This window comes from Callionymus lyra, chromosome 17, assembly GCF_982586985.1.
Source record: "Callionymus lyra chromosome 17, fCalLyr1.hap1.1, whole genome shotgun sequence".
In the NCBI taxonomy this organism is placed as follows: Eukaryota; Metazoa; Chordata; class Actinopteri; order Syngnathiformes; family Callionymidae; genus Callionymus; species Callionymus lyra.
The window spans coordinates 5,344,956-5,372,952 of record NC_141834.1 but is presented as its reverse complement, the minus strand read 5'-3'; the positions used below and the strand labels follow the sequence as shown (position 1 = coordinate 5,372,952).

At 36.9% G+C, this 27,997-nt stretch overlaps 1 protein-coding gene across 1 annotated transcript; it reads left to right on the top strand.

The window, feature by feature from the left end:
• Positions 1-75: 75 nt before the first annotated feature.
• Positions 76-26,074, top strand: ppp1r14c (protein phosphatase 1, regulatory (inhibitor) subunit 14C). Its single transcript, XM_087812838.1, has 4 exons — positions 76-416; positions 19,840-19,923; positions 23,311-23,343; positions 25,543-26,074. The coding sequence occupies exons 1-4, from the start codon at positions 183-185 to the stop codon at positions 25,615-25,617; spliced, it is 426 nt and encodes a 141-aa protein (XP_087668964.1). The 5' UTR covers positions 76-182; the 3' UTR covers positions 25,618-26,074.
• Positions 26,075-27,997: the final 1,923 nt, after the last annotated feature.

The following is a 27,997-nucleotide window of genomic DNA, read 5'->3' as shown; positions in this document are numbered from 1 at the left end:
CCTCCCTCTCTCCGTCTACGGCGCTGCGCTTTAAATAGCAGCTGTTTAAAAGCTCCGGATCATTCTCCTGCCCGCCGTGCGCCCTCCACACCCTCCAGTCTCTCAGATCACCCCTCCAGTCTCTCAGATCACCCCTCCATCCTCACAACCTTCTGACACACCAGCCTCTCTCTCTCGCATCCATGTCTGCCGCCAGCACCGAGACCAGCGCCGCGCTGCCCACCGCCGGCAGCCGGGTCTTCTTCCAGTCCGCCACCGGGGTGGGCTGCGTGGGATCCGGACCCATCACCAGCGACGACCCGGTGCAGAAGAGGCAGGGCAAGGTGACGGTCAAGTACGACAGGAAGGAGCTGCGGAAACGGCTGGTGCTGGAGGAGTGGATCATCGAGCAGCTCAGCGACCTGTACGACTGCGAGGTGAGTGGAAAAATAAAAGTGTCCATCACACCTGGACCATCACCACCACACATCCTGTGGAGCATCTTGAACCTTGGATTCTCTTAAATATATAAATATACACAGCATAACTCCACTATCTCACTCATAGACTAAAAGAAAATAGACTAAAAAAAACCAGGGATATTACCTACCCCCCCTTTAGTCATATCTGCCTTTGGTTGCTCGTCTCTTTGTCCTCTACGATCTGCTGCAGGCTGAGATGATGATGATGATGAGAAGGACAGAACAGAATAAGCCCCCCTGGGTTGTCCATGTTGGATTCTTTACCCACCATCATCACAACCGTCTCTCAATTACAGAGCATTGGTAGAGGAAAAAGAGAAACCACTAAGCTGCTCCTTCATCTCTTCCAAAATTTGGGTTTTTTTCTTCCAACACATGTCACTTTCTTCTGATGCAATCGTTTCTCTAAGCACGAGAAGAGACTTAAACCAAGAGTGTGTGCCCAGTTACCCGCACAGTATGTTGCCACAGCTTATAGGAGGGGGGGAGGGGGAGGTAGGCAAGAAAAAAAAAAAGAAGGGCAGTGGGTTAAGGATGTGCTGATGCTGTGGCTCCCCCTCACCAGCCAATCACCTCCTCCGGCTCTGACCCCCTTCCTAGCAGCAGCAGAGGTTCTGCATGAACACCCATATGCACACACACACACACACAGCCAATCACAAATCAGAGATTCACACGTGCATGCCCACGTCAACCTGACAGTCGACACTGAGGGAATGTCTTTTCAGGAGTGTGCACTAACCACTCTACAGTCAGCCTTTTTTTTTTCATGTGCACAATGCTGCTCACTTGTCATCATGGCAAAAATGATCGCAGGCGTACGCTCGTTTACACCTGAAACAAAAGGACATGTTATATTTATAGCCGAGTGTCGCCTCCCGCCGACAGCATCACACTGCGAGTGCGTCTCCAGCTCTCCGGGAGATATTCAGATATATGACATTTGTATTTGTGCCGTCACCAATGTACTTATTCAGGCTTGGTTGTGTTTTCTGACAGATTCCCTCTGATGAAAATATCTGTATTAAGGTCATTAAGGAAGATGTAGCCTCACACAACTCATCTGAATTGGCCTTTTGGCCTTTTTTAATTTTAACATCACTGCTAACATCCTTGTGTCGTGCAAGACAATGTTTTTTGACGTTACCACAGCAAGTATTAAACACTGGAAAACCTTAGTTAATGGGAGTAGAAAGTGTTGACATCAAATACATGTACTGTATATCTAAGAATTAAGTCTCTGTTTGACTTTAGTGAAATAATTGAATTTTGACTTCTGACATATAAAAAACCCCAAACAGAATAAATAAATATCTGAATTGTTCCCTTCTTAAGCGCACATGTATTCCCTTTTGGTCAAAAAATACGACATGTGAGGCATATGAATTGCAAAAAGACAACCAAGCTCAAATAACTATCCAAAATTGTAATTTTCTCATCACTTTATCATCCCCAAATTAAGAGATTCCCATGGCTTCTTTCAAATTTAAATCGTATTGACATCTTAACATGCGAATGTATGTCAGGGTTTCATGTCAAGAAATTTACGTAAACATTCCAAAGGATATATAACTGCGAGCAGCTGTCAATAAAATGATCTTTATTGCCAGTAAAGCGCCACTTTATTGCTACGTGATCTAGACGTGATCAGTATTATATAATTCAGACTCTTGGGTGTGTATGATGAGCGGACTTTGTGTACATAGTTGTTTGCCCATGTATATATGAATTGCTGGGATCTGTTTTTCCAATTCTCCACTATAGTCTTACTTCAACTGTAAAGTGTCTTGAGATAACTTTGTTGTGATAACACACTTTAAATAAAATAGAATTGAAAATTGAATTTATATAAAGAAGTTTGTTTGTAGATACTAACCAGAACGGCGCAGAAATGCCAAAACTTGGATTGGAAGTTCTGAGCAACTTTGAAACTTCTTTTATTGCTCAACAATCAAGAGTCATGATATTGACATTAATAGTGACCTAGATTTCAGTGAACGTTCAAGGAATATTTAAAACTTGTGTGGGCCTCTTAAATGACTCAGAAGACCGGATTTGGCCCCCAGGCCTGTGTTTGACAATTAAACAGTATCTTAATTTGCTATGTGGTTAACCTTTTTTGTAAAGTTTTTCTACACTTTGGTCACCACTATACATTCAATAAAGTGATGATTCCAGTATGGTTAACTCCTCTGGTTCAGGCCTAGTTAACAAAACCCCTCAGATGGGACCTTTGCAAACAATTTCATCACATATCGACTAAGGAAAACAAACAAGTCTTTTCTATCCTTACAATAATCTCTGGGAAGATATTTTCCACTAGTATACTTTCACTTGACTGCTCTGGACCTGTAACCACTCGCTGTCAATCATAACCAAGTAATCTAACCTAAGTCTAACTTAAGTTAACCCATAAGAACTAGCTTTTTATTCCCAGTAACTAATATATATCTTCTAGAGATCGTCCACTTGTCTAAGAAAATCCATTTTGGATTTTGTCGAATATTTATGATTCCTTGATTTCTGATTTTTTTTAGATTTCCTCACCAGAAAATGGGTTAATAGTTAAACACTGATCACTGACTATTTATTTTGGACTCTATTAAATCATTGTTAGTTCAAATCTTTTTCCAAATAGCTTAAAATAAAGTGGTTTTCCATGTGTCGTTATTATATTTTTGCATTATTTAGATTTAAAAAACTTAATACAATACAATTCAATAACAATCACATAAAAGTATTTTATAGCATACTTACAGTTTTGTAAACAAAACATGTATTAATGTTGTTTTTTTCTTTGTAAGTATTTATTTCTTTAGTTTTCCCATTGTAACAAAATCTCTCTTTTATTCCCTTCGTTTTTTGGCTTAATTCACAGAACATTAACATAATATTTCCACATAGAAAACATAATTGTCCACCACTGCAATGAAAAATGCAATAATTGAATGAATATAGATGTAAATATTTTTTGGAAATATGGCTCGATTTAGTAACAAATAAATTGAAACTTCAACGGTTCTTATTGTTCACTAAAGCCTAATCATTTGGTTTTAAAGTGTGAAAAGTCCAATCCTCTTTTCAAAGATCTCTTTTGGCTCATTTCCACAGAGAATATTACATGTTTAACCTTCACGTCGCCTCAATTTGACGACTGAACTCCTCTGTCGATATATTCCCACCAGCGTGACACCTCCTCATGTTCAGTCTTTCCACGCAGCGAAAGGGATAACCTCACCCGAACCATCCACCGGCTCCCGGGCCGCCCTGACATCACACTGGTTGCTTGAATAACCTCGGCGTTGACTGGAATCTGGCACCGGCCCAGTTTTTGTTCTGGACAGCAGGTAGTTAGTTATACGTTCAGCTCAGACTTTACATCAATCCGTCACTGGGCTCAGGGCCGCGAATAGCGAGATGACGGCACCGTTTGAGCAGGTGGACTTTACTGCGTTCCCTGGCGGTGTTTGATCACACGAGTGTAAACAGGAAGTCACACTGTCATCATGTCTGTTTGCACCTCCGTGGACGCTCCGAAATTAGACAGAGGTGTGTGTGTGTGTGTGTGGCGGGGGAGATGTAGCGTATATGTGAGATAGAGCGAGCGCTGGTCTAGCTTAAAGGTCAGACTCTGTATCAGTTTTCATAGAAAAACCTGATACAAGATATCACTGCCAGCTTTTGATGTGAGCTCAGTGGAGTGGACCGATACACTGTGAACAGGCAGCAGACCGTCACACTCCTCAAGCACGTAGACTCAGAGAAAAGAGCTTTAAAGACGTTCAATACATACATAGATTCAAGGCTTTCATGTCGGAAAATATTCTCAATTCAATGTTATAAGTTCTAGGTTTATTTTCTTTAGATTGGCAGTTTATATTTATTCTTCAATAACAGACTTCCGCTGAAATGGTTAGGGACAAGATAAGCTAGCAAGTATACAATTACCTTCACTTTACAATCCCAAAAGTTTCAATGTATTAATGATGCATGTGGTAGGGTCTGTTAAGCTTAACATTGCCAACCAATAACTACTACAAAAATATGAATAAATCATATCACATTGTGTGGGTACTTCCTTGTGAAGAGATTGCAAGGGTTTGATGTTGCTATACGAAATAATGTCTATATAATTTTATATATGCAAAATATTCTTTTCTTAATTAATTCTTAATTAAAATAAAAGATAATAATCGAAATTATTTTAAAAAACGCTGCTTATTATACAAGGGTCTATCCAGACATAAAGAGATGAACCATTCCCTTGATAAAAATAACCAAAAAACGACATTGAATGACCTTGAAATATAAATTGTATAATTCCCAACTCTTTATTGGACAGTTTTGATCTTTATTTTACTAAGTCTGAAACTGTTGTTTACAGTTCCCATGAAATGAACCAGACTCAAAAGGTTTGATAGATTGACTCCACTAGGAAAAACCCATATTAAACCATCATGTCAGCAAACATATCCAGAGCAAGAAAACTTTAATAATATTAACTGCAATGATGAATTCAAATGTAAGACACAAATCTTTTGATACACATCACACTGTTTTATGAAGGAAAATTGAAAATGTAGTCACCAACAAACACACCATATTAGCCTTTTTTAAAACAGCCAATTTTTCAAGATAGTTCTCCTAATGACGAGTGTGTTAAACAACTTTTCTGAGTGATCATTCTGCTGCTACATTGGAAGTATCTGCACATTCTGGAATCTGGGACATTTCTTTCTATAAAAAGAAGCCAGAAGGACATTCTTTTCCATATTTAGAACACTTTATTTATAACACACCTCAATAGGTTTTAACTTTCAATTGTTTATTCACCAAATATTCATCATAGTCACGACTCCATTGTTAATATTGATCATGCTGTTTATTTACAAAACATATTCAACATCTGTTGATAAATAGATTAGCTAAAAACTATCTTAAATATAGTTTTAAAACATGCAGGAATGTAAAATAAATTATGTTTTTGTAATTAGCTTATCATGGATGGACATTCTCTGATATTTATTTTTCAAATCAACCACTTTGTACGATAACTAAAATAAGTCTTTTGATGCAGATTAGAAACCATTCTGCTTCTGGGGGGATTAAAAAGGGCACTCTGATTTCCTCCCATAGCCTAAAAATATACACAGGTATATCCCTTACAAACACTGTAAAGGAATAAGTAATAGATTGAAGAATTGACAAATGACTTTTATAACGTAATAATAATAAAGTAAGTAGTCCTTTCAGATACCCAACAACGACATTCTGCTTCTTGTTGGTAATCATCGTAATATTAATCAAATAAAATAATATGAAAAATAAAATGAAAAACATCATTATCATGACAATGAAGCTTCAGTATTCCAAGAGCCAAGCTATGTTTTGATGTATGTTAGCTTTAAAGGCCATAGCTTCATAGCTAACATGCAAGAACTGATTTTAAACAATGCTAACCATAAAAAAAACACAACAAATACAGAGAATACAATTAATTAAATGAGATAATTCGTATTGTCTTTATAAACGGCTTCATGGAAAAAATGCTAAATGTTTTTTCAATTGCCCTAAACTTTGCTAAAAACATGGATACGTAATCAAACCAAGCACTTTTATACGTAAACTGCTTGTGTCTACATTTCTTCCACTATGGGGGGTCGATTCAGCTCTCTATGTCTCCTGGTTATAGGATAGCAGGTTTTGTCAGAGATGGATTTCCGCTTGGGTCTCTCATGGGAGACTTTTACCTCTTTTTATTCCAGCGCTCAAAGGACAGAGAGGAGAGAGCAGAGGAGAAAGTGCAGTACAGTTATTTATGTAGTCAATGACAGTGTGTTCTGGCCCAGTCCTTCCATCCATGAAGGAAATTAGAAATGATATGTAGCACATGAGCAAGGTTAAAAAAAACCCAAGTAGCAGTAGTTTGTAATCCAGAATAAGTATCACTCTCAGTCTGACGCTCCATGACACTCCAGAAGTGCGTGGTAAAAGCGAGTACAAGATTGTGAGCCGACAGAATGTCTGTCTGTCATGGTTGACTGGTGATTCAGTTCCAGGTTTGTAGAGTCGGCACTTTCTGTTTTGTTCTGCACAAGGGATGAAAGACACTGTTATGTCCCACTTTTTAATGGCTCAGTGTCGATACAGCTGAGGCTCATTCATGTGAGGAAGCAGAGTCGGTAACACGGTGCTACGCCTTCAGGCTTGTGTGTTGAGATTACTTCCTTTCTAGAAGGATACCTCTGTCTGGGAGGAGACAGCGCCATATTCATCTTCCTGTGGAAATAATTGACCATGGAAACGGCTATATGGTAACTCTAGTGACAGTAATTGAAAGCATCCTGCTGTCCTTCACGCTGAAGGAAGACCATCACCAAATTTGTCACGTTTCCATCTGAAGCTCATCACGCTGATGCTTTCCTGGCCTGTCACTCTTATCAGTTTGTTCCATATGGATGACATATCCTTCAGAACCTGATCACATAATCACTCTTGACATCATTTACCCATCAATACTGATTGTATGAAGGATATAAAAGTTTCTTCATTTTGAAAAGAAACAAAATACTATTAAAATCAGATTAGGTTTTTTTAGGTCTTAATCATCCCCTATAATCTATGGTGGTTAGCAGCAAAACAAAATGTTCTAATCAAATAATCTGCTCTGTTGTCGTTGTAACCAATAAAATTCGTTTCATTTATAGATTTAAATCAAAAGATCCACTTCCAGCTAAGAAAACTGCCCGAGGGTTCTTCAATATTTACGATTGTGGGCGACAAATCAGCAAAAACATTTACAGAAGGTTCTCACAAGACCTGCCTAATAATACAATGTAGCGTTTGTACTGTGCAGTTGAACCAAGTATAACGCTAATATTCTACAACAAACCATGAAGACTTTTTCTTTTTTTTTGGTCTTGTTCTGTACAAATCTTTCTCCATGTCTTGGCACTTTCCTGTCCTGGTAGTGTCGCGGTCTAGCTACCACTTCAATGCCATGTAGAAAAGAGTTTCTACATCATTGCGATCATCTACTCCAATGTCCATCATAATCAATCGCCCTCGCTCTTTTCTTCCTCCTCAAACCTCCTGGAATCTCCTGTGACATTGTCAATACCCTGTCACTATCGGTCATGCTTCATGCTAGAGGAGGAAAACTGTCATGTGAAACACCAGAGGAGGAAAATGTTGAACTCAACCATTAACAGTCTCATGAACCTGGATTGTGTTACAGCAGCGGTCAATTCACAGAGATTCTTTAGTCTCCGGTCTTGGTGTTTTCACGTGGAATACTTCCGGCCGCTGAAGACATCTCCGACCCTGGGTTTTGTTACGGATTTTGTTGATTTTTAGTTTAGGAATAGAATGTATTTGGCTTGTGGAATGTGTCCAGGCTGCTGCCATTTGAAAATAAAAGCTTAAAATCAGGGAAATCCTTTCTATTTGTAAAACAATTTTACCATCTAAAGACAACACATCAGCAAAGTTGACTTTATCTTCCTGCAAAATCAGTTCCTAGCGACTTCCTGTCCACTGAGGTGTTAGATTGACAATTAAAAGCTATTTAATAATAATAATCCAGAAGGTTCAGCCAATCAGATCCTGTTCCCCATTAGCTGTGAGCAACATTGCATTCACAAGGTTATTCCTTTGGTGAATTTGATGTTTAATGTGGGGTGAAAAACCTTTTTTGAAAATATTACAGATTAAGTGTTTTAATGAGTAATGGTGTCATCATGGATTAGGCAGCAGCCCCAGATCCATAAGCATATATAATATATTTTATATATCTTGTTTATTAACAAATTCATCGTTCTCAACTGAAGCCATCAACCAAACTTCACTCCTTTCTGGTTGGTTGTTCCAACTTCCTTATCTATGTTTTGCACGTTCTATTACTATTGAGAGTTACGTCCAAAAACATTGAAATTGATAAAGAAATGGAACTAATATGTTAGCATGAGAGTTTCCTGAAAAACCCATCAGTCTGAGAATTAGAAACCCAACACTATTTTCTCCCAGCGCCTTCATCCCTGGATCACCTCGAGGTTCCTGCTATATATAGTTCCGTCGTAACATTCCACAATTTTCTCCGCTCGCCCCTCATACCAGGAGGCATCTTTATTACTCAGCTCGGCTTTTAAAAGTCCCGTCACTCACGACTTATCTGCCGATGTTACGAGATGGACGTGGTCATTAAGGCCCCGCTGACGGATCCAGTCGCGGGGAGATTTAGTCGGTCAATAGGACACTTGTTTACAGAGCGACCCCGATGTAGTTATGGATCTGTCGGGAAGGTCGTTATTGTTTGCGTCCGCTCTGTGAGGGCAGATGTTTATCTGTTTGTATTGAAGGGGGGTTTTGTTTGTAGGTGAGCATATGCCGGCTCATTTCACATCTCACCTGCAGACATCTGCGGCCTAACAAATCAGAGGTGTTGACACCCGGGCTTTTTAGCGCGCATGATAGGAGGCAGCTGCCATGGATGTATGCGAAAGTGTCATGTTTACACCGCAGATGCAAAAGGAAGGGCAAAGGTCGCTTGATGATTAGACATTTTGTACACACAGTGCCTCTCTTCCCGCTGTCATTGCCGCCAGTTGTCTTGTGAAGGGTCTCTTTTAGGTCTATGGAATGGAATGTATTTTACGTTCATGGCCAATAAATAAACAACGATTTACTTTGTTCAATTGTATCGATCTTTTAGAAAAATAGCTCAAATAACGTTCAGGAAATGTTGATGATACAATAAACAGAAATGTTTGCTTCATTTTGAATTACCATCTAGATCCATCAGACTTTTAAAGGACTTATTTGGTAGAGAGTGGCAACATTTTCTTCTTCACTTCTGTTGTGTGAGGTCCTCAACTTGTGTTTCTATTTCTAGTATTGACAAAATTAACATAAAGCCAAAATAGTGAGGGAAAATTAACTATAACTTGTTAAGATGGTTTTTGATTCTGATTCTATTAAGTTGCTCTCTGGGGGATTTTTAAACGTAATCGTTCATTCTAACTAGAATTCCCTCTTTTTTTGGCATTTAAGGATTAAAGAGTGTTGCCATTTCTAAAAAAAAATTACCCTACATTTGCAATTTAACAATGAATAATATGGTATCCTTCAGGAGGCTAAATGAACATTGAAAATATAAAAAGTTTAGAAAAGTAAGTCATTGCAAATTATTATTTTATGTAATAAAATAAATGATAGATACAAATGAAATTCATTTTTTCACTCAACTAAATTAATACAAGTATTTGCTTACCATTATAAGTCTAATTAAACCAAACTTTTTCCCAACTTTTTATTGTTTTACTGTGTGATAATCACACAATAATTCCGCCTTGTTTTTTGTTTACTGCACCTGCTCTTATGTGACATGTTTTCAGCCAGTGGTGCTTTGTTGGGCAACAGATATGGGTGAGGCTGAAGCATTTATCTCAAAAACAATGAGGTGATTGGCAGGTACCAATGATGCATCCGACTAATATATATTTTTATTAGAATGAAGCACATAAGAAGTTGAAAAACAGGCACAAACATGCATTTGTTCCATTTCAATCATGTGTTTAACACCATTCATAGACTGTGTACGAACACTTCACACAATGTGGTACATTCTAGTGTCAACAAATGAATGTTGTAAAGTGATCATCCATTGTTCTTGGAAGTCAAAGGAGTGTTTAGTTCACCTTGAATTGGACACATTTGGACTATTGTCTTGGCTAGACAGGGCCAACTGTTCATGGGTGACCCTGCTGTTATTGATGTTTCCAGCCCAGTTCAGCTGCAGGCGCCGCTTTATTCCAAGGGTGAAGGTCCGAGTGGGCCCCAGCTGTCAATACGTTCGCCTCGGGTTGGTTAATACAATGCAGGGCATCGAGAACCCTGAACCACAAAACTGTGAAAAATACAGTCATGAGACAAGGCCAACATTTTCAATGTGCAGTTTAAAAAAATAATGATATTAAGTAGAATTTATATCATTTATAAATGATGAAGTTAGATTCCCTTGCAATAACAGCCAGCTATACATGACATTGATACATTTCTTTGCTGTGTTCAGCATTGAAATACACAGCGTTCTGTCCTCTAGAGTTTAGCTGAAACAGCAGCTGATACCATTATCCAGCTTTTCTTTCTTCCTTTACTGCAATCCATTCTAGTAGAGGAATAACACGCTGTTCCTCGAAAAGATGGATTTTATATTTTAGAATCCCTGACTTCATATCACCAAGAAATAAGCTACTTATACTTTTAATTTAAGCATTAGTTGTGCCCCTTTTTTAATGCGTTCGTTGAATTCCAAGATCACATTAGCAGTCAACCTGGTATTGCCCTTGCAAAGGCAAACTCATACTGAAAAGCACTGGTTTTGTTAGTTGTGTTTTCACGGCAAAACATTTTTGCAAGGTTTTTAATACTAAGATTTCTTGGATGGATATTTAGCAAAGGACTCCTATCTTTGTTCTTTGTCACTAGTTCATCAATTGCAGGACAGACACAAACGATAATTCACTGATTCACACCTTTAGACATTAGAGTGTGTCACCCAAGAAAAGGTGAGCTGGGTTTACACCTTTAACCGTCTTGTTCAAAGGCTGCAGCAGTAACTATTCTCATAGTGTTGGAGAAATCGAAGTTACGCCTTTAATCTTTTGTTGCGATTGTTGTTGCTTTCACTAGAGACGTGTTCGTCCACTCCCTGATTTTCCGTGTTCATAACACGATCTTAAAAAATACTAGATTTGAAAACCTGCCCAAACCAGTTTTGACTCATAGGAAGGAAAACATGCTTTCGTTGAAGTGTCCTTTTAACGAGATATTTTTTTGTATTCATTTTATCAAACATTGCTATGATGTTCTTGGTTTCAGAAATGCAATTTTCATTAAGTGAACTATCTAAACTGACAGATTTACTTAACTAATGTTGAGCTACTTTGCTTTTACTCTTATTGTGTCATGTTACTAACGTGAATATTAATACTAGTACAGCATTTCCTAAGCATTTCCGTAATAATAGTTGTGAGCTGATTAATCTTTTGGATAGTTTCTTAACTTTCTGTATTTAAAAGGTTGTTTTTTGAGAAATCAGAGAGTTCCAGAGGCATTATAATATAGATTTCTCAACCTTTACACAAAAATAATTCAATAGTGAGCACAATAAAGTTATAAAATATTCAGAAAATCCTAAAGTTTTATAATTACGCCTTCCAGTCATTTAAGCGAACCATCCATAATGACCGGATAATGATGATTATGAACGTGATGAAGTGACACTGAGTCAGAAAACTTAGCAACTAAAGTTCACTTTAATTCACATTTATACGTTTTATTAGGACACATTAAGGTGGGAAAACAATTATTTCTACTTCACCTTAACCTAAAATAAAAGTAGGTGACCGTGTTGAGTTCCTGATCCCAGAAAAGAGATAAAGGGTTGATTTATGGAGACTGAGTTTATAGAAATCAAGGGAAAATTGGACAAAACTGTTGAAAAAAAAGGGCTTTAAACATGCATCAAGGAATTGTTCGTTTGGCCCTCTCTTCTAATTCCTTTAGTTTAGTCAACATCATTACCTTTAGCATCGATGAAGCCCTCATCTATCAAAAGCGTTCCTGCAAAACCTGCCGTGAGCTTGAGACTGCAGGTTTGACTTTGGTTTGCAAAAGAGACATTTTTTTTCCAGGAATCGAACAGACCAGGGTCTGGTTCCGCTATGACCTCATCCCAACACAGATTTCTATCTCTCGGTCACCACGGTCTCGCTGCTACAGTTCTAATTACTTCAGCTCCCCGGGGGTGACCTTGATGCGGTGCTACGTCGACATGGGGGGGGAAGCTCATTTGCGAGAATTAATCTGGAAATATGAACCTTTTCTACACGTATCTCTTTAACATACCAGTGTAGCATGACTGTGTCCATGTGTTTGAATGGTCATGGGGGTTGCCTCTATCCCCAAGTAGCTGGGATGTGATCGAGGAAACGAGAAGAAGAAAAAATAAAAAATAGAGACATGAGTTATCGCAAAAATTAAAATCCTGTGTTCTACACTGATATTCCTCTCCCACCTGTGTCTCTAAATCTCAGATGAAGAATTCATCCCACCTAGAGTTCCTTCACTCTTTGATGTGGCACTGAGTTGAGTTGGAGGCTGTTTCACAAGCATCTACCACCTCCGTCCCTTCAGCATCGTCTTCCCGGTGACCCACTTATCAGCGAGGATGCAAAGTAGCAGATATATCAAGCACAGTTTAACCAAGAAGCTGGGACAGTTGAGAGGGTAGATTAGAACTATTTCCACCAGGATTCAGGCTGGTCTTGCGTGGGTTGTTTGTTGGTTTTGATCAGATTTAATAAAAAAAAAAGACTTTTTAAGTCGACACCTTTAACCTGTGATTCTTTAAATAGTGCGCACGAAGTGTGTTCAGGACCGCTTCGCTAATTGAAGTGATACCAAGCGACAGCAGAGTTTCACTCTTTGTTCCTGCCTCGTGTTTCGCGTGTTATATCCTGAATAGAGTGAGTGAGTCACTCGGGTTCCAGTCGTCTTTCACGCGTCCACCTCGTCACTGCAGACCAGACTGAAAGTGCCATCGGCTGCTGCGCTGTCGGCGAAAAACAAGTCTGACATACTTTTCGTGCGCACAACAAGCGCATTGACCAGTTTTTTTTTTTCCTCCTCCTCTTTGACTGCCGTCTCTCATGGCTGTTCCTAACAAAGTTGCCTTGATTACACAAACACTTGGATCCTTGTTATCGCTGAGGCACAAACTATCTTTTACACATTTGACACAGTCACTGTGACTGTTCATCTCCGATTTACCGCCTGCTTCGTACACGGGCTTCTCTTTCTTTTTTTTGAATCTGCAGACTTGCAGTGTCTGACACATCGTAAAATTGGCAAATTAAGCAATCTAATTGTGTTCCAGTCTCGTTACAACGCGAGTTGATTTATTGCATTGCTTACAGACAGAAAGAGCTGAATGTTCTTGAAATATCACAGCCTCACGCATCCAAGAAAACCCCACATTTCCACTGTTATATCTTTCTTATTAATCAATTAACCTGCACTCTGGTGCATCTATTTAACAATTGGTCTTTGCCGTTTTATTGCCTTTATTCTTATTCTTAAAACTGTTTTCACTCAATTTAAAATAGACCGATACATTTGGTCGCTTAGACCAATACATGATTCAACCTTTTCTCTGGGTACTCCCAACACAAGAAACCAAGTTGACCTAGACCTAACCTTGACTTTTACCTGCAGACATAAGATCAATACTTAAAAACAAGATTTGTCTAAACCTCTATAGGGAGGATTAAGACTTTGGAAGTCAAGACCAATTCAAAGGTAGATTTTACGGAACAATGACCAAGAAAACATAAACTAAGTTAAGGATTAAATTAAATATAAATCAATGTAGGTGCAGGATATAGGGAAGGAGAAGAGAGAAGGATATCAAATATTTAGAAAATCTGTTGGATATATATCAGTGCCATCGGAATATTGAATTATTGAATTAAAAATGTTCTAAACTTGGATTTTTTTTTAAATTTTAAAAATGGAATTTGCTTTAATAGTTGAATGTAATCATTTCTATAGTGAGAAGGTTGATTTTTTATTTATTTTTAATTCAATATTTAGTCGACGGAACTTTCAGCCAATCATGCGGCGCACAGACGATCATGTGACGACGTAGAAGCAACACCTCGTCAATTCATGATGGCGGATTCAGTAGTTTGATATTGAATCTAATTGGCTACAAATTAAAAGAACTATGGAATTTACAATATATATTTAGAATTAGAGATTAGAAAGGCGAAAACTGTGTACAAATATTTCTTGAAAAATAACAAAAATGATGCTTAATGCAGAAAAAAACATTGTAAGAATAAAAATAGTAATAAAAATAATAATACAATTACATGAGGAGCTCAAGATGTGTAGTTTGTCCAAACAGTCTTTCATTTTTTAATCCCTGAACCATATTGGACTGTGTTATCTTATCTTACAACTATTCTTGGTTGTCTAAGGACACAAGTAGAGTTCATGGTTTATCTCCAGATCATCTCTCACATACGTTGAAGTTGAAATATACAGTGTAAGCCACAGTGGAGGCTGCAGTGTAAAGATTAAAGTCATCCATAATTTTATTTTTCATGTTTACAACCAGTGCTTTTATGCATGTTGTTGGAGATAAGCTCGAACACGCTTTCTCACGACCGATCCTTCTCAAAACCAAAGCAGGTCAGTAGACCCCGAAACACCGCACATAAAATATGCATTTAAGCTTTTTAAGAATGGTATCCGCAGCAGCGCTCACTGTCATAGAGCCCAGTTTCACTGTAAAGTATTTTCCCAGAGGTAGAGGGTGCGACCTCTGCTTCTTAAGGCTGTCAATCAACCGGTATGACAACACCAGTGTGAGTGTTTATGCAACTGTTAAATGTCCGCACTTGTGCTTCTATTTTGAGCACCGGCTGCCATATACTTAACATGCTTAAGTGTTTTCTCAGGTCTGTTCTGCCCTGTTGATGATTGATGGAAAACAGATTTGTGGGTTCATGTGTGTGTGTGTTTAGTACTGTATGTGTATCAATAACTATGATTTGTGTACATCCTATCAAAGGCATGTGTGTGGATGTGTTTACTTGCAATATTTTTACATTTTAATTAGTAAATATATCAAAGCTTTTTCGTACGTTTTGTTGTACATATTGGTGTCATAGACTATTTTACTCTGTGTGTATATGTGCTATATGTTATTTAGAAAGTGTGCGAGTCTGTGCCGGTACATGAAAGAGTTTGTATCTGATGAAAGTATTTAAAATGTCACAAAAAAAAAAGTTAATGTAAAAATTAAATCAATATAATGGTACCATCCAAGATTAAGTATTCGGTCAATAAAGGCAGGGGCCAAATTTTAACATGTTTTTCCTTTCTACCTTAATTAAATCAGGAATTAGTTTTTCCATCAAACTCCTTGCCTTTCACCCCAGTTTGACTCTCGTTGAAATTCTCTGTTTAATTTTTGATGCATATAATCTCTGTTCCTTATCTTATCTTGAACACCTCAAGCCTATTAAGTGCTCACTGTATCAACATGAAGCTGGACTCACTGGTGACAGTTGCAGAGAAGAGATCACTGGACAAACTACTGTCCATCGTCCAACACTAATAGACTCAGGGACTCACTCATTCCTCGTGCTATTAGGCTGTTTCATTCTGAGTTTAGGGGCAGGAGCGGAGTGAAAGTATGATGTATTGTATTCTATAAAATGGGCCACATAAAATGACTCCGCTGGCCAGTTTTGGCCGACATGCCTCACGTTTGAGGGAAAACCATATTTTGATTAATTAAGTTTAAAGATGAGTTTTCCCTCAAACCACTGGTTCAATATCAGCTGCTGCCTGCTGAAAGGTCAACCTATTTGGCAGCGACTACCTGGCAAATGAAGGGCTGACGCTGGAGCGCCAAAAAACGATACAGGATCAATATCAAATTAATAAACGAGCGGCTCTCAGGGCACACACACGAGGGAACGCTGTTCAGGATTATCTTTCCCACGCCGTTGTCGACCTGCTCGAGGGGAAGGATTCTTACTGCAGGCCTGAAGTCTTCAGAAACAAATGTGGGGTAGCGTGCAGTGCTGTGGACGTAAAGAAATGGTGTGAGTCAGAGCGAGAGACTTGTGTGTGTGAGGGTGACGGGACCTGTCAGAATCCTGTCACCCTCTTGTCACGCTGATCGGCGACGACTCGGAAAAGTGTGGCCTGCGTGTCGAGCTTGACTGCAGGCTGCGGCCGATCACTCAACATGCACTGACTCGCACACAAACACACACACTTATTCTGTTCGTGGAAATTTGATAAAATGTTTTTTAATGTGCAAAATTACTACAATTACAATTCCTGCTCACACATACATGGTTAAAGATCTTATAGTTTAAATGAATTTAATAGACATTCTGTCATGTGTCGAGTTGAGAGGCAGATTCAAAGATTTAACTTTCAATTTAAATAAAATTCAAGCAGAGGAAGCACCAACATGCGTCACCCATTTTGAAAGTGCAGCCAGGACCAATAGATATGACTAATAGAGGAGAAGCTTTAAAACATTTCCCAAACCACATTTTCCCTTCAGCCTCAATATCAAGTGGGAGTTGAGAAATGTTCTGTGGATGTGGTTCCAACAGGAACGCTGGTCTGTGGAGGATTACCTTGGTGTCACCTGTTCAAGCATGAGTCAGCAAATTAGATCAGCAATGATGTGGATTGGAATATTATTTTTGAATAACATGTTTTATTACAAATGTTTCAATCAAAATACCTTGAAAAACGTCTAACATCAGGATAAAATTATAGATTTCTTATGCATTTTAAGAGACTTAAAATCTAAACAATAAAAAAGAGGAATTTCATTTTTAATTCTATAGATTTTTTGTATTATTATTATATTTACTCAGAACAATCTTAAAATATTTAAAAATTATGACACATTGCGCCCTATTATTAGTAAAATATTGCAATAAGTGTGTTTTGATAAATATGTTTAACAAAGATTTATTTAAGTGAAACTGAAACAAATAATTTTTCCAAAATGTTGAAATAGTAATTGACCGTAGATTTAAATTAATTTTAAGTTCAACAAGCATTTAAACTTTTGCACGATATAAAGTTGAGTAATTATACTAAACACTGTTAGTTTAAAATATTGACATGAACAAGGGCATGATACTAATGGGGCAAAAGTAATGAAAAAGTGTATTGTTTATTTAAAACAAATTATTCACTTTATTATCAAGGATACTCTCTGTGTATTATTGGGTCAAACAAGTAAATACACATTATATAAGAATGATTGACTGTTCAGGCAGGAATATTATTGTTTATCTTCCTTTTTTACTACTGTGTTATATGACTCTTTAGAGGAAGCATGGACTGTTATCTTAACATCAGTTATACAACTACAACGACATCAATAAAAGACAAAAAGTCTGAAGAAGAAGAAACATATTAAAGATTCTAACCAGACTTAATAAAAGCCGAGAAGAATTGATCAAATTACATGAATAAATAGACAGAATAATAGTTGTATATTAATATTTAACAGATAAGAATATGGCAAATGTGTCTGTTGAGTTTTCTTAGTAAGTATAAATATCGTAAAATATTTGGAGATGTGTGGAAAAAAAAGTCCTGCTACAGTGAATATAAAGGAGTAAAACTAGCAGCCGAGGCAGAGATGTGTTATTGTAATTACACAGCCACACTCATAACAGTGAAGCAAACAGTCTTACTGCCGAGAGCTCAACTCTTAAACTCTCTTTTCTCACTCTCTGCTGCTGCCATGTTTGAATACCAGTCCGGGCTGCGGGCAAAAGAAAAAACACCAGCGTCCTCAGAGAGAGTCGGGCGAACACAAAAACACGAAGATGCACAGATCTGATGTGTGACTGGAGGCTTTTTCACATTCAATCCTGCATCACCCTCTTCTGCTATTTACCCGCTTCTCTGATAACAAGGACAATAAGTCTGGATTACTTCAAAATGTCTCACTCAAGGGCAGTAAAGACATTGTGAACTAGTAATATAGAGTTTATTTGCTTGAAACATTGGTATCGACGTGAAGAAAACTTCATGGATTATGTATCAGTCGTACAGGACCAGCAAAATATTCTCTATTATTTACTGATATATGTTTGAATAGAGATGGAAAGCTAAAGATTAAAAAAGTAAGTTGACGAATCTTACTAGAAAATTAACAAAGATGGAAGCTTTATTGTATTTTCTATCTATTTTAATTAAAACAAAGTTTCTTACCAAAGTTTAATATCAAAAATAAGGTTGTTTTTAACTGATTTAAAAAAGGCTTGTTAAAATCTACAAATTAAAACAAGTACAAATATTTTAAAATATACTCCACATAAGAGGTACATTTGATTATTTTGTTGGTTATTTTGTTGTTGTTTCCCCCCTCGAGTTTCTAGTGTTTCTTTTGTCGTTAAATCAATTCAATCAAATGGTTCTATTCTTACAACCGGGAAGAAAATCATATAAAAATCCAGATTAGATCGACAATTTTTTATAATAAATTAAAAAAAATGGCTTAAGGTATTATAAATATTTGGAATATTCTGATTAAAACTGTACTTTTTCTTGTTTTTTTTATTTGTATAAAGTAGATAAAGGTTTTTGTTCAAAGTAGTATCTCGATTGTTATTTCAAGTAAGTACATTTTTTTTCTTTAATATATTGTCACATCTAATAATACATAATAGTTATTTATTTTATTATTTTAAATTTGGTTTGTCAATCCATGTGCAAATTAAAAAGAAAACTTCATTAGAAGTTAAAGATATTTCACAAGCTTCTCATCATTAGGTAACAGTTGCCTTTAAGTTAAGTACAGGGCTGTTGAATCCATGAAAAATTGCTCCCAGGAAGGTTGATCCTCCCTGTGTGGAAGCCTCGCGGTGATAAAGTAAAAGCCAAGCGGAGTAAAATGGAACCTTTTGAAGTGGCTGAAGAGCCTCTAACCACCAAGTTGACTGAGCAGCCCGACTCGGTGTCGCCGCCATGACATTTCCTTCCCAGCCACTCGTGATCTAATAGACTCGGCTAACAAGTCGCTGACGTAGATGGGAGTTCTTTACAATCTCTGTGAGCATAAAACATCATTTATTACCGTTTCCCCACTTTTAAAAAAGACACTTTAATCGATCTTTAAAGGAGGGTCGTTCTTGTATATGTGGTTAAGCTGTCTCCGCTATAAAAGGCATCTGTTCGTGAGAACACTCTTTCGTTAAGCAAGATTTACATTTACGATAGGAACTTGTGAAATAAAGGTCTTTAAATGAGCTTGATTTCACAATTTAAGGTGTTAATTAAGTGCCAAATACAACCAACACTTGTTAAAATCATTGTGAAATTTAACCTTAACAGTAGTAGTTGTTGTTTCCCCAAATCTTCCTCTTTTAAAACATCAATTAAACCCATTGTAAATGAGAAGTGGTCGCCTAGTAACATAAAGGTAAAAAGTAAAGGTTAAAACAAAGAATTCTTATTTTCCTTAAAGACCTGTAATTGGAAAAAAAACCTTAATTAACCACATTTTGAACACATTTTTGTTGGGAAAAGCAAAAAAAAAATTGAATTACATTTTACAATTAATATGTTTTTTAATGAAGTCAAATGTATATTTAGTATTGTCACAATTATAATGTGTCTCATTGCCAGTTTATAAAATAAAATAACCTTTAAAACCAGATGATTGTGAAGTGGAAAAAATAAATGCAAACATTACATTTTTACTTTTAGTAAAAGTTTTTGTCCAATTTTTGAATGGATTTCTTCTGATGTGTTGCAGGAGGAGGAGATGCCAGAGGTTGAGATCGACATCGACGACCTGTTGGAAGTCAGCAGTGATGACGAGAGAGCCATCAAACTGCAGGTCAGTCTCATATCTGATAAAAAAGGCTGCTTTCAAAGGTGAAATGAAAGGGTAATGGTGCTCATCACTTCTTTATCTGCTGCCATCTCGTCCCATTACCACTGAAATATGTTTCCACAACAATCCCGCTCAAGCCCGGGTTATTATCATCACAGAGATTACTAGCATTGAGAGGTTCAGGTTTCTCTGCACCTTAACTTGTGCTGACTGGAAAATCTTTAACCTCTTTAAGTGTACGAAAGAATCATAAAGCAGGAATTAAAAATTCAAATTTCGTCACTATAATCACTTCCGAGTTTTAATGAATGTTTGGCAAAATATTAAAAAGGTCAAAATCATTCATGTAGACATGATCAGCAATCACTAAAGACAAACTTTTACATGATTAATAGGTGATGAATATTGATAACAGATCCTTGTCTAGTATGTGTTTCAGTGTTTTAAAACTGCCAAAAATGCTGAATGACAACCAAAACCAACATAATGTTCTAAAGTTAGCACTTAAGCTATCACTAATAGGTAAGAACAATATATTCAGTATACGGATGAAAAAATATATTTAGCACATTGAAAATACTGAATTTCTATCCTTTTATAATATATATTGTGATTATTGTGAGAGATCAAAGTTAAAAAAGCACAAATAAAAATAAACAATAATACAGACAGAAAATGTAAAAACATGATGTACTATATATCAGATTTTTCTGACTATAAGGCCTCTATCATGTTCTCAAAAACCATATGAAAATATACCATTGAAATTCATTATATTTTGCATTATAATCCGGTGCACCCTACGGGCATAGGGAAATTGGATTTTATATTAAAGTGGGATTTAAATGAACTGTGGCAAAACATATTTTTCTTTTTGTGTAAATGGCAAATGGCTCTTACTTACAGTATATAGCGCTTTCTATGCTTATTCAGCACTCAAAGCGCTTTACACTAAGTTACAAATTCACCCATTCACAGACACAATCACACACTGATAGGAGTAGGCTGCGACGCAACGCGTCAGCTCAACCATCAGGAGCAATCAGGGTAAAGTGTCTTGCTCAGGGACACAACGCCACAATCTTGTCCGGAACTGGGATTGAACCCGCAACCTCTCAGAACACGAGTCAACCACTCTAGCATCTGAGCTATGACGCCCATCGTGTACTCAGTAACTAAAAAGAAAATCCTAAAATCCTTAACCCTGTTATCTCAGGGTCAAGTTGACCTGAAGGCCCGAAAACAAATGTGTTTGTGTTGTCTCTGCGTCAAGGTGAACGACCTCCACCACTGCATATGTATTCTTGGAAGCCAGGGAGGTCATTCACCTTGACCCAGAGACAACACAAGGGATACCTTGACCTTGAGATACCACAAAGGTTTAAAAGACAGAATTTTTAGTTAATATTAAAAAGGAAAAACAATATGTTAACAACAGTATTAGTCAAGTAAGAAAACAATCTTGAAAATGAACGAAATATTCACCTTTAGCTGTATAGTTTCACTGTGACCCAATAAGGGCCATGCCACTACACCCCAAGGGCCGCAATTGGCCCTCACACCAAGCATTTCTTAGATCTGCAATTTGATTCCATTTGGGCAAATAAAAAGTCCTTTTCGTTTGAAAACATTTACTTAATATAAAAAACATATTTTATCTACAAATGAGCCTTCAAATCTTTTAAATTGATTAGTAAAAAAATGGTTCAAAAACATTTTCTTGTCTCCTTCTGAAATAATATATATTTTTTAAACTGAGGAAAGACATTTAACTAGTGACCTTTTCTGGTCACTTTTACCTCTTAACATATTCTTGTTAACAATCATCTGTTGTTTTCAGTCATCAGATGAAATCCAAACATTAACAGCATCTTATTTCATGCACAACTCATTTGAACTCACTCGTCTTTAATCCATTTTTAACTCGGTAAAGTGTTTATCTTTCAGCGAACACATGTAGAGCTCAGAGAGCCTTGTTACTTTCTTCACATCTAATTGAGTTTTATGATGACTTTAGGGACGTGTGCACCCTTTGAAACGGTCTAAAAACACTTTAGATAATAACACACAGAGGATTGCTTCAAAAATTCACTTTATTTTAATCTTGTTTTGATGGCTGAAAAATTGCTAAACATGAGGGACAGTCGTGTCTCTCCTGAATAAATCAAGCAAATTTGTATTAAAATTATACATTATTATAAGCAAGAGATATAAAAAACTATAATTAAAAAAATAAGTAATCTTTCTATTAAATTCTGGACCTCAATACTAAAGTGAAATACTTGTATTAAAATTAAAATAAAAACCTCAACCACGTCAAAATGTGGACAAAAAGAGATTTAAACTGTTTATAGATGATCATTACGCTGCTAAAAGGTTTTGACATTTATAAATACCATAAACTCCTCGAAGGTTTATCTTATCCAGAGAATCCAAACACCATCTGAAAGCAAATCATAGTTTTACTTGTGCTCATACAACTGTCATTAAAGAAAATACTTTGCAAACTTTGACGGGTTTACTGAGAGTAAAACGAGCAGTTAAATCTACACTTATTCCAAAATAAAAATAGTTTTAATGCAACTCAGAGAGAACAAAATCAATGAACATTAAACATAGTAAAGAAATATAAATACTTTTAGTTACCAACAGTAATTAGCAGGGTAATAATCACAAATAACATTCAATAACTGAGAGAGAAAGACTTAATTTTGCATTTTTTATTTTGAAAATCCTTGGGATTCACATTTTTTGAGTTGGAATGCTTACATTTTCCCTTTTAACTATTAATACTCTTCTTATATTCATTTATTTTAATTTAAATCTTGAGGTTTAATCATATTGACAATAAAAAAATGATTTTAAATCTGTTTGAAGTCGTTACATTATATTGTTTATTTTTTGCTGACAGTAATTCAACTGCATTTAAAATTAAAGAAATAATAAAAACATGCATTAACAGTATTTTACCCACCATTAAATGGGTGTTTATTTGTTATTTAGTGGGTTTTCTTTATTGATAATATCTAAAGAACAATTAGAACTAAGATATATTTTACATATACACACATTATTTATCACCTCCTCATAGCGGTGCTAGTGTAGAACCGAGGTTATTTCAGGATATATATCGTGTTATTGCCGTGTCATAGTTCAAACTGTAGGAATTCCAAGTCACTTCCTGTATATAGTTTTTGTCAGTTTAAGTACCATGAATGCTTTTACGTCCCCCATTCCTGCTTTTACTGTTATCCATGTTTTTTTTTCCTCGACTGCGGACCACGTAGAAAGTTTAAATATTGGATGAACAACCTTCAGTCGAGTGTATCGCTGGGTGGTTCTGAAGAACACGACACATTTGTTAACGCTCAACTTTTCTCTCTGCTGCAGGAATCATTAATAGACTGCTACAAACCCACAGAGGTGAGTGAAGAGTCTCTCGTGTGTTCAAATAAAAACATGATTTGTGTAAAGTGGGTAAACACCATCGATCCGAACCAGACTGACCCACTTGTGTCACAAACACCGATGAATCAGCAGATGGACTCGCAGTTTCCGTGAATACACACCATAATATGTGTCTCCTAACGTGTTAAGTGTTTGGGTGAGGCGGGGGTTAAGCCGGGCCCGGTGATTATAGGTGGTGCAGACAATCATATTACGGCTTCGTAGAAGCATCCCACCCAGTTGGACCTCCCATCTGGCGTGTGTTTGGCATTAGGTCACGCCGTCAGAACCACTCCAAGGTCAACGCTCGCCCCAGCGACGGTGTCCAGCCAGGTTGACAGCCGCTCATGTGTGTAAAACCTTTACACCCTTCGCTAATTCTCACACACACACACACTCACACACTAAAACAAACACACCCCTAATCCCCCCGAGAATGGAGGAGCGCAGATGCCATTTCCAACACAATCCCTGGCGAAGGCATCAGCTGTCAAAGACGGCGGAAGGTGGAACAAGGGAGAAAAAAATACAGCAAATGGAAGATAAAATGCAGGGGTGGTGACGGACAGAATCGGTTCACAGAGATAAAATGATGGGATTGGGGTGGACAGGACAGTGGGAGAGCAAGATGGAGGACAGGTACAGTGGGAGAGAGTCCATGTTGGTTAATCAGGTCATGAGCAGTGTCATCTTACTGGGATTATAGTCCAACATACTTGCAAGTCCGTCACGGCACCCTGGATGAAAAGTCAAGCCTTTAAGGCCGATAAAAGATGCTTGTTAGGGCAATAAAAAAGGGGGATTTGGAAGATCCCTTTCACCGAAAAGGCTTTGGAGAAGCTTGAGTCACCCCAGGTCAGATTCCCAATTATTTTAGGAAGGTTAAAAACTAAAGAGGTCGTTTTGATGGTCATACAAAACACATGACCTCAAGTTAATTGCAGTTTAAGTCATCATTTAAAGACGGTTTAAAAATAAACTGAACTGACCCTTTTTTGTTCGCAAATTTGGTGCTTTTTCAGGTTTATCTTATCAAGTCGAGTTGTGTCGATGTGTTGGTATTTTTAGATGTCTTGGAAAAATCTTTTTTTTTCCGTTTTGCTGACATTTTAGTCATACAGCGTTAATTTGAAATCTTAAATATGTGTTATTCAATATTTAACATTTTTGGATGATGATGTAGAAGTAGAGCCATCGGTTGAATTTAAATGCTTAAACTTTGTGGGTTTTTTTTAAATGTTGTTCTTTTTTAAGCATTTTATTTATTTATTTTAATAGTGGAATCCATTCATTCCATATTAAAAGGTTGGATTTGTTTTAATTGATTTAATTAAATTATTTTTATATTGAAAGGTTGATTTAATTTATTTTAGAAGAAAAATAACTTTATTAAAATAAATATTTTCAAAATGAATGTATTTCTTTTCCCCGCACAGACTTGAAAATTATATTTCTAAACATTAATAAATGGAAAATCTAAATGTAATATTTGATATTTTGTATTGTTTTATATTCAATATCAAAATGTAATAGAGCCAACATGAATGATTATCTGTTTACTTAATACACTAATTTAAATAATAAAAAACATTTTGTAATTAGATTTTTTTTATTTTTGATTATTTCAAGCCTTTTAAACTCAATACAAAAATGTTATAATAATATTGCCAACATGATTTGTTTTTTTTTAAATACACGGTGGTTTGATATTCTATGTCCAATAAAGTTGGTCAGTTTTTAATGTTTTGTAAAATTTTGAATTCAATATAAAATGTTGATACAAAAGTGCCAAAATAAATAGTTTTTTTTTTTTACACATGGATTTTCATATTCTAATTCCAATATTTAAAACATAAATGTTCTAATTTGAATAGTGTTTTATTTTTAGCATTTTAAATTCAATATAAAAATGTTGGTAAGAACATAAACAACCCGTTTTTTTTTTTTTTTTTTACAAATAGTGTTTGATATTGTATTTACAATGACTATAATACTAATATACATTATTTGAATTACATGTTTAATATTGTTTCTATTTTAAGGGTTAAAAATTTGTCTTGCCATGGTTGAGTTAAAAAAAAAGTTTGACTGGGAATAAAATAATTTTGTTAACTCTAAACAAACTGATGCATCCTCACCTATCCTTTCTTGATGTCCTTCCTCTCGTCTTCGCAGAACTTTGTTCGTGATCTGCTGGCCAGGATAAGGGGGATGAGGAAACTCAGTGCACCGAGCAAGAAGGGCCTATAATGGCTGGGAGGCCCGCCGATGAAACCCCCCCCACCCCGAAAACATGACTCAAAAAACACAACCCCGCAAACATTCACCACAAACTCCTGAGCATCTAGCACTAAGTCATCCATTTACCCGCACATAGAATTACAAGGTGTGTCACGAACACAACAAAAAAAACAACTGACTGTTTTAAGGTACGTAACGATGTACGCGTAAAAAAAAACCGCTGCTGTAAAGTCGTCCTCTGGAATCCTCCAGACCTGACTCACTGTTTCAGAGCCATGTAAGAGCTAGGTTGGCGATCCTGACAGCCATACACAAAGTGACAAAATAAAGGGAGGTGGTCAAAAGTGTTTCTACTGCAGTGAGTGTAATATTAGCTGTAGCACTACGTAAAAAACAGTGCTTATGGTTTTTCTACTGAGGTGTTTTACTGTATCTTCTTTAAATAAAAATGTACTCCATGTTGCCATTTTATTGTTCACGTGAATGAGGTTCGACATGTTTCGTTCTCGCTTTCATGATCCTTATATTCTGCCTGCATATTTGAAGGGGCTTTGTACTTTTAGTTTTATAGGCTCAGCCGTCCGCTCATTTTTCGAACGTGTTCCCACTTCACCACCGCAAAGCATGATGGGTATTGTAGTTCCCGGACTACAAACGCCTGTATGATTGACAAACTTTTCAATTATACCTTTTTTTTGCTTTTTTCCTGCTACTTCTGCTGAAGACATATCGGCTGATCGTTTAGGGTTGAAGCACAAACACACTCCTCACACACACACACACACACACACACCTCTCACCGAACACATCTCCTTTACGGGCGTAAGATGTTGCCTTCAGGGACATAGAGGATTAACTCATCTATTTCTCCACACCGGACCTTAACTACTGACAACCTGAGGCACAAAAAGGGGGGTGAGTCAGAACCCGAGGACAACTAGGAACATCGACACTAAAAGTCCTTGAAGGGAAAGTGTGTGTAGAGTATGATATCCAAGGCATTTGTGTAATACGACATTTTCACTGTTAAACATCTGAGAGGACGTTGTTATCGCGTTACACAAGAAGAATTTTTTTTCTTTTTCGGTTATTTCCTGTTACGTACCGACCTGTTAAAACCTGAAAGCTGTGGTACAATCATGACTGTGTAACAGGGTTGGGTTCCGTTTCAGTTCCAGACGGTTGATCACAAACTAACTGGAATGACACTGAACACGACCCGTGATAGACAAACCCTCAGCTGCCAAAGACAAAAAAAAAAAAAAGCCGGGCAACGTTCGGTTTTTCATGCGGAACCTTCGTAAAGCCCTCGTCTTGCATGCTTACAAAACATGGACAGAGTATAGATATTAATATAATTAAGCAAAAAATAATAAGCTTTTTAACTTATAGCGACCATATATGACTTTGTAGAATTTATGTTTTTTAAATTGACGTGACGGTCACGTCGAAAGGAAAATGCAGGAATCTTTTTAAAATGGTGCTGTTTCTTCCCTGGTTGTGTAAAAGCTCCTCTCACTGTCGGGGTGAAGGGTGTGTTTGTCTCTGGTTGACAGGATGCAGATTGTCTTATAAAGTGGCATCCTCTTTGTGATCCTTTTCTCGATTCAAACTGGGTTGTTGAAAAAGGATCGGATTCTAGTCGGGATCGATGACCTGGAAAGGGAAAGAGAAAAGAAGCCGCTATAGGCGACAGAGATGCGTCCAGGATTCACGTCGACCCGCTACATAGGGTTTCCCTCAGTATAGAAACACTTAAAGGGCGGAATTTTTTTTTTATAATTTATGGAGTTTCAAACCGTGTCCATACTAGAAAGCTTTACGTTTGCATGTGTTTTTACATAAGTAGCATGAGAAGGGAAACATTTTAGTTTGCCCAAACCTTTTTAATTTCCAAAATAAATTTAGACAAATAATCCTTTTTTATACCTTTATTAAGACTGAGAATTCTTTTTTTCTGCTGCAGTTTTTATTTTTCTGTACATCCACGATAAGCGTTCTTGTTTTAAAAATGTGATGTGATGTGTGATTTGTTTTTGCTGATAATAAAGAGGCAGAATGACTCTGTACTGTTTGAAAATTTGTGCATTGTTTTTTTTTTTGGGGTTGCATTTCTGGCATGCTAGCAATGTGTTCCCCCTTTAGCGCCACACTGTGAGGCAGTAGTTTAGTAGGCCAGTCCTGTCTGACTCAGTAAGGGACTCATCAGAGTATGACATTATTGCTCAAAGTACGCATGAGTAGGCTTGCTCTGCGGCACGTCTAGCCCCCATATGGACTAGTTTCCTACTGTACACTGTTGCTAGGTAGACTACCACGATCCTCAAGTGGCCACTGTAGGAATAGGGAGTGGATTCCAGCGAATCTATGCCTCTAGATATGTTTTAAA

What these genes read in the sequence shown, in the direction of transcription:
- ppp1r14c (XM_087812838.1), top strand. Translation starts at nt 183, where the DNA reads ATGTCTGCCGCCAGCACCGAGACCAGCGCCGCGCTGCCCACCGCCGGC. An exon ending in GCGACCTGTACGACTGCGAG is followed by an intron (nt 417 to 19,839) that starts GTGAGTGGAAAA and finishes GATGTGTTGCAG; the next exon opens with GAGGAGGAGATGCCAGAGGT. An exon ending in ACTGCTACAAACCCACAGAG is followed by an intron (nt 23,344 to 25,542) that starts GTGAGTGAAGAG and finishes TCGTCTTCGCAG; the next exon opens with AACTTTGTTCGTGATCTGCT.